General features: G+C 28.1%; 1 protein-coding gene across 3 annotated transcripts; it reads right to left on the reverse strand.

The window, feature by feature from the left end:
* Window positions 1-90: 90 nt before the first annotated feature.
* On the reverse strand, window positions 91-7888 carry LOC111422779 (atlastin GTPase). 3 transcript variants are annotated; one of them, XM_023056009.2, is made up of 10 exons: window positions 7381-7888; window positions 6639-6874; window positions 5930-6079; window positions 5722-5877; window positions 5366-5654; window positions 5120-5304; window positions 4837-5058; window positions 3286-3500; window positions 3135-3201; window positions 91-2134 (listed from the first exon to the last, which is right to left on the reverse strand). In XM_023056009.2, the coding sequence occupies exons 1-10, from the start codon at window positions 7442-7444 to the stop codon at window positions 2003-2005; spliced, it is 1716 nt and encodes a 571-aa protein (XP_022911777.2). In that variant the 5' UTR covers window positions 7445-7888; the 3' UTR covers window positions 91-2002. The 3 variants fall into 3 exon arrangements, with proteins under 3 accessions (XP_022911777.2, XP_071053337.1, XP_071053338.1); XM_071197236.1 differs by lacking the exon at window positions 7381-7888 and adding an exon at window positions 6930-7039; XM_071197237.1 differs by lacking the exon at window positions 91-2134 and adding an exon at window positions 2191-2432.
* Window positions 7889-8209: the final 321 nt, after the last annotated feature.

Raw genomic sequence — 8209 nt, forward strand, 5'->3', positions numbered from 1 at the left:
CTGTATTAGTTTGAAAAAAAAACATTAATAAAAAGAATGTAATTATTAATTACTGGAATGTTTATATTTATGAAGTGAAAGTAATAAATATACAATATAAAAATATTAATTTATTCAAAATCCCAAAGAAAAAAAAATAAAGTACAACAAAAAATACATTGATGATAATAATTTTAAATCGAAATAACGTTTTAAACTAACAGATTATTAAATTTTTTTTTTAAATGTACGGATTGCGTTTTTATTTTTGAGCCCTAATCATTTTTCCTCGTTAATTTTACAATAACGTCATTATTTTTTTTGTACAAGTAATAATAAATAACACACATGCACTCCGAAAATGATTTTAATTTTTGAATTTTCTTTTCACCTTTGTATCTTGTTTATTTTTACTTCCTTTTCTGATATCGTTTGTTTTTTGTTAATTTTTTTATAAACATACGGACATATATTAAGCAAAAAACCACTACTGTATTTACAGATATTTTTATCATTTTCTTGTTAGTATGTGCATTTTTCCTACAGATTATGTACACTGTTTTCATTTTATTTTTACAAATTCGTACAACTTTTTTTATTTAATTTTCGACTTTTAACAATAGTTATCAACATACAACTTTTTACTTGTTATTATTTTTAAGAATTTTTAATTAAGGGACTCAATAAAAACTATTTACATAAAATATAATAAGGATTAGATTTTTTTAAAGATATTAATATTGGCGAAGAAAGAAAAATCATTGAACCGTTAATTCATTATTATTATTATCGATTATACAGCAAAACAAATTTCAAACATATTTTAGGCACTTTGGTGATTATTAAATATGCTCAGGGATTATCATTCATATTAATTTTTTATCATCCACCCTTTTTAATTAATTTAATTTAACAACAATCTATAATTTAAATTTAAAACATGAATACACTAACAAATAATAATAAACTTTTAAAATGATTATCAAAAAAATAATTGATGATGTCCCCTTCTTTAATTTAGTAAATTTTGATACAAACTTTTTATCTGTTCTATTTTACAATCTAGAAATCTAACAAAACAAATAAAACGTTAACCAATGCAAAACTATACACAACTGTGGTAGAAAATAAAAAACATAAAAAAGTAAAAATACAAAAAAAAAAGAAAAATTTACCTAATTATTCTTTAAACTATATATTTAAGTTATCGTTTCTTGGCTTGTAATCAACATTTTAAGTAAACATATCTGCATCAATTTGAAAAAATCGAAATGTAATAGAGAGAAATAATAATACCAACCCAAAGACGAAAAAATTTGAAAATAAAAAATAAATTATCACAAGTTAGATTTTAATCCCACCACTACTACACTCAATTAAAAATAACATAACGAAAAAACACCAAAATAAAAATACAAATTTTGTTTGTTTAATCGATAATTTGTGCAGAGAAAAATTAGTGAAAATATGTCGAAAAAAATCTACTTCCACCGTATTTATTTAAAATCTTTATCTGGCACATTTTCATCCCGACACAAGAATTAACTTAAATATTGAAAAGAAGAGTATATAGAACCATCAGCGTTTACCACATAAAATATTTAAAAATCGATTTTGGAAAGTTAATTTATTAATTATTAAAATTTTAAACTTCGTTTCCTTGAATGTTCTAAAATATATATTTCAACAGCTGCCATACTTCACACTTAGGTATAAACGATATTAATTTAACCTAAATTTTAATCGCCTAGAACAATTACAAAAATCTTATGACAGCTGTTAAAAAAATTTTAAACAACAAAATGCCACGCATAAAGTATTTTCATAAAAATTAACATTTTACTTTACACATACAATCTATTGTGGATTAGTTTTTAGTTCAAAAAATTGTTTTTGATTTTAAAATTTATTATTTTTTTGGCTTACGTAAAAGACGGGTGACGTAGTCGAGGGTTTTGTTTTGAATTTTTATTTGGCGTGAGTGTAGGATGCCCTTGTTGAGTAAGTGGCTTAGCGGGGACCATCACGATTGATGCACCTTTCCGTTTAACGTGGTCGTCGCGTTCCCCGTATTATTGATGGCCGCCTCAGCTGCTCGTACAGCCATTTCCTGCATACCTTTCTCTATAAAGCTTTGGTACACGGGTTTCAGGAACTAAAAAAATTGCACAACAAAAATTATTATTAATAAACCATTTAGTGACAAAAAAAGATCTAAATGAATTATTTAGGAGAATTAAATTTTTTTTTTAATTTTAAAATTAAACCTGTGGCTTAAAAATAAAATACGCATTAATATTGAAGAAAAGAATGCTTTTATTAACCCTTCAATGTATCCAAAATGACTTTGAAGTGATAATTAAAGTTAGAAAAATGAGGATATTTTAAAGTGTTTATTATCACTATAACTAATACCTACTCTTTTTTTGTTTTCTCTTTTTAAAGTAAGCATGCTAAAGAAATAAAAAGATTGTTATTAAAAATGTTCTTCATTTATCTTGATTAACTCAGACAATGAGACCAAAGGTGGATTAACCCACAAATTTTCTTTATACCAGACAATTGCAAGATATCTTCCTTAAATATACTTTAAGTATATTAATTTCTAAATATTTTTTGTATATTTCAAATAAAAAGCGATAAACGCTGATATCTGAAAACGATTCTGTCAACAATACCAGCAACAGTTACAATTGGAGAACGCAGTTTTTCCAAACTAAAATTAATAAAGTCTAACTTAAAAGTCAATTTGGCTATATAAAATCCGTGACCTAGTTGTGACATAACCATTCTAATCATCATAAACTTGATATTATTTACAGTGAGATTTGAAGTTGTTACTCAAAAAAGGTTTGAGATTAATCCACTTTTGCTCTAATTGCCTCAACTGTAGATGTAAAAAAAAGTATTAAATATTACAATATCAAAAAAATAAAAATAATAAGAAGACAACGGACAATTTTATGGTATAAATTTTTTTTATTAATATGATTGTTGATCGAATTTGAATCAAAATCATCAAAAAGAAACTATTTTTTACTCCATCTTTCGTCCGTCGTCTTCACTCGGCAGCCTATCAAAAAACGAATCCACATCCGGTCTCAACCGATCTCAACCCAATCAACAAAAAAAAAATGTAAAAAAAATATGCTTACATTTTCCCAAATGAACGTGGCCAATTCGTCGATTTGAACACCAATTTCTCGCAATTCGCCGCTATATCTAAATTAGAAAACAATCCGCCCCAAAAAAGAACCGAATTAAAAACCCATATCCAAAAAAAATAATTCTTCTATTTCTAATTACCTTATGTATGCCCACAGTGCTAATGTTAGTAACGACAACCCCATAATTAAATTAAAGAGGTTAGCAATTGTGTAAGCACCAAATAGTCCGAAAACCCCAGAAAGTATATAACAAATAACAGCGACAGCAAAGAATACAGCTGGTGTTCGGGCGGCTTTAAAAATGTTTTTGCTTTCATTGTGCGCCTTAAATTGTTCAAAAGTATCTTCCAAATCCTAAAAACAAAAAATAATAAATCAATTAAAATTATGCATTAGTAGAGGTGTAGAGTACAATAAATTAAGATGATTTAACGCAATTTATCTCTATACTAAGTTGTACCTCTGAGGAGTTATAGGCCTTCAAAGCCTTGTCATTTACATAAATAGTAAGCAATAATCAGGGTATGATTTCTTGATAGGTATAAAATAAACTCGGAATTTTATTTACTATAACAATCCACTAGATGGCGCTGCTATACACAATTTGCAATCTACGTTATCAACCAAAATAGTTCGTGAACCAGAAGAAATATTATATTTTGGATAATATTAAAAAATATATACATATATAAATAATAATAATTATAATTTTTATATATATCATAAATAATATACCAGAAATCGACGTCAGTGTCATAATGTTAACTTCACATTTCTTTGCCATAAAGAAGACATCACATATTTTATTATTAATGTTTGTAAAATTAATTTTGTTCAACTTTTGTAAAAGAATAAATAACATATAAAAGGTAAAATTAGAAAACTAAACTCTAAGAACATATTGGCTGTTCAAGACCGCCATATTTTTTATATATCAAACATTCAAATTTCGCGGTTTATTAAAATTACTTCTATTACAATCCCCTTGGCAGTGCTGCGTTCAATTTGGTCGGTAAAATAGTGCGGAGTAATGCTTTTATATATGTAAGTATAATATAAATATTTTCTATGGCAATAACTAAAAAATCAAATAACTTTCTAACCTATTTATCAAGTTTGACGTACAATTTCATAGCCAACTACTGAATTTTCGCTGATATTAAGCAACATTAACTAAATACATGACTTTAGTTATTTGAGGTTTTTATGAAAACGACAAAGTTTTTTAAAAAATAATAAGAGTAAAAAAAGTTTTAGAATTAAATTCCACATGAAATGAAGTAATAATGTATTAAATCCGCCAAAGGGTTAAAAAAATCTGTCCAAATTTAGGGTACCATCACCCTTAATCAATCCTTTGAAATGCCTCAATTGATCTCAGTTTGTTACCAATTAATACCCTAGGTACACTCACAATGTATACCAAATTTGGCATTTCTAGATTAATATATTACGAAGATATTGAATGTTTTAAACATTTAAGACCCAACTTTAAAGGCCTATAACAGCTCAGGGGTATAACTTAGTATAGAGGTAAGTTGCGTTAAATCATCTTAATTTAACGTCCTCTACATGTCTCTGCTCTGTGTCGGTTCTTATGTGAATCACCCTGTATATTAAGATTATTAAAATTTTTAAATCGAATTAACAAATAAGATTACATTTTAATTATTAAACCTATAAAACGTACTCTTTCTAATTGTTCCTTGTATCGTTCGCTAAATTCTTCTCCACCCATTTTTCTTTTACTTTGAAATTGATGTAAAGCCTTTTCTTTAACCCGCCGATGTTCCGATTCGATGGTGTTGGTGTTTAAATACGGTTTTGTGCCGCCGCAAATATCGTCCATCATTCGAATATAAAGTTCTTTAGCATCAGCTACAGCCGATAAATTATTTGCTTCTGCAGTAGCCTAAACATAAACAAAACGATTTTTTCTTATGATAATAAAAGTAATTTAGATGTGTACGAACCACAAGCATGGATTTGGGTTCAGGAAGCTCATTACCACTATAAATCTGTATGTAAGACTTAAAATATTGCACCAAATCCCTAGCTTTCACTTTTTGACCACTAATACTTTTCAAAACTAAATTTTCAGGAGCTAAAATCATTGGCACCAAAATTTGAAGGTTTTGTTTAAATTCAGGATCAATATCTAAAAAAAATTAAATCATATTTATATTAAAATAAGATCAAATTTGTTTAATTTGTGTTACCAGAGAGTCTTCCATCAAAGTTTGGATTTGTAGCAACCTTCAAACCCGGATGAGGCATTAAAAAACATGCAATTTCGCTAAAACACGATTGGATGTGACGCCTAAGACTTTGCAATTCCGGATGTTGTTTGTCATTGACCTGCAACCGACGGTCCAATAATTTTTTACCACCAACAGCCCCATATTCCGCCTCGTATGGAAAACTCCAATCTCTCACAAGAAATTGTAACCTTTGAAATGGAGCTTTACCTGAATCTTCTAAAGCTAACCTACCATACTCGGTAAATAACTTAAAGGATAAATTAAAAATTGATTAAAATTAATTAAAAAAAAAATTAAATTTATTTTTTTGTTACCTGTAAATGTTGTAAATCATCCTCTTGTATATTTTGGGATAAATTATAAATCTGTACAGAGCTAATCATGGTACTTAAAGCGAATACTGTGGCACAGTCTTTAACGGTACTTTCACTATCAAAGGCCCCTTGAGTATCCAAGAGAATTATTGCAACCTAAAAAAAAACAACAGTAAACATACGAAAAATTAAAATGTCAGAAAAACACCTTTTCTCCTGTTGATAATTGAGATAAAAAAATCTCAGACCACATTAAGATACCTGTTGTGTCCCTCTCTGAACCCCCACGCCATGAAAAGCCATCTAATGGGGCATTATCGGGACCTAACCAATCAACTGCACCTTCCGACTGTTGATACTAAAGAAAAAAGTAAACAAAAGTTGTAATTAGTTAATTTAAACTTAAACAAAAATGGATTGTTGAGTAATTTTTGGGTATTTATATCATAATTGCTTGTTTGCCAAATGGGTCTAGGTTAATTCATAAATTAATTACAACACCTGTTCGTTTTTAATTAAAAATCTGGTGATTATAAATAGAAAAATAAAACAGTTTCATCTTTAATTACAGTTGTTCTAATCAATAAATAAAATTATATTTATTAAAAATTATTCCAAAAACATTACATCACAAAATAATTTGTTTAATGTCGCTTTTAAATTAATAATACAAAATTTGCAAAAATTCTAAAGAATTAGGTACATTAACTAAACTAATCAGGAATTTTAAGCATTTCTATCAAAATCAATTTTAATTACTCAACTCCTTGATAACATTCGAAAACTTATAGCTGTTTATGCACCAAAAAAACTGATATTACAACAAAATCCTATTAATAATGAAAAATACATTTCATCATCACTTACACATTTTTTAAAATAATTTCTAAGTGATTACAAATTAATATTGCGTTTACCTTAGCCTTCATATAACGTAAGAAAAAGTCCAATATAAACGATTTTCCTTTTCTAAATGCTCCAGCTACTGAAACAACTACCACATAGCGATCTTTAATTTCGTCCCTCATTAACACTTTTGCAAGGGCTTCTTCATCTAAACTGAATGTATGGTCATTATTCGCCAGGACGATCTGTATGGAACGAGGAAATTCCATATTATCCATTTTGGTGTTGCTGGAACTTGTTGGTATATCTAAATTAAAAAATAAAAGAAAACATAACCTATAAAAATTACGATTTTTACATACTCATTTTTTTGTAAAGTCATAGCAAATGTTCCTGTTTTAATTTGAATTTAAGCAGCAATTTTCTACGTAAGTGTCCGTGACACTCGAGACGACCTTCCTCGTGTATCGTTTTTTACGTATTTTATTTTTTTTATAAATGTTGACAGTTGAGCTGTCAAGTTGAAATTTAACTTTTTTTTAGTTACTATTAAAAAAATTGCTATGTAATTAAGTTAGTATTAATGAATTTTTGATTATTTTTTTTAATTATATGGGTGATTGTCAATATTAATATTGGGGGTAATTTTCGCACGAGATGAAATCAAAAATTTTGATCCCCTACTGTCACTGTCACATCTGGTTTTCAATGTCACAAAAAAAAAGATTGTCGCCTGATTAAACGTAATTATTTAAAAATAAAAATCGTGCTAAGGTTTAACAAAATAATCATTTAATGAAATACTTTTCGTACCTTCTGTTGAAGAAGTATTGTAGCTATTGAACTGTTGTTTACGTTGTCTTAATGATTCCGACATCTTGAAAAATTATTACGTGCGTTTAGAGCGTACGTGGTGAAGTGAGCGTTAAATAATTCGGAAAATTCCCCTAAAAATCTAACCAGGTGTCCTCGAGCCAAAAGGATTTCTTGTCGCCTTTCTCCCTCTCTTTTCAACAACAACAACCGTATTACACTTATTAATATTTTAGAGATTAAAGACACGCCAAAATCAAAATCCGTACTTTACACATCTCTGGAAAAAAAATTAAAGGACGTCGTCGTTGTCGACGTTTACGATACGAACGATTTTTCTTGAACTTTGGAATATATATCGGGACCCGAGGTGCGCGGACGTAAAACTGACAACTTTCGCGGTCGACACGAAACCAAAATAAGTGGGTTCACCTGAGAGGCGTTCCTCTTATCTTTAAATAAACACACACCAAAACGTCAAATTCACCGTGACGTCATCTTCTTTGATTTAGTATGGTTAGAAAAAAAACAACAACGATCAGCTGTTTATTATGTCTACGTCATTTCAATTTTTATAAATAAATATATTAATTAGCGTTTTTTAATCAGTAATTTTTGTACTGTTGTTTATTTTTATAGTGAGACGTTTTTGCGATGTGGATATTGCGTCTTGGTAAATTTATCGAAATAAATTAATAATTTTGATTACACGATCATAGATGGCGCTAAATGACAATTTTATTACCTTACATTATTTTGGAGGTAAATTCAAATTTATATTTATTTATTCTTTTTCATTTCAATGTGTTATTCTATTCATTTTTGGTTA

This window comes from Onthophagus taurus, chromosome 7 (genome assembly GCF_036711975.1).
Source record: "Onthophagus taurus isolate NC chromosome 7, IU_Otau_3.0, whole genome shotgun sequence".
Classification (NCBI taxonomy): Eukaryota; Metazoa; Arthropoda; class Insecta; order Coleoptera; family Scarabaeidae; genus Onthophagus; species Onthophagus taurus.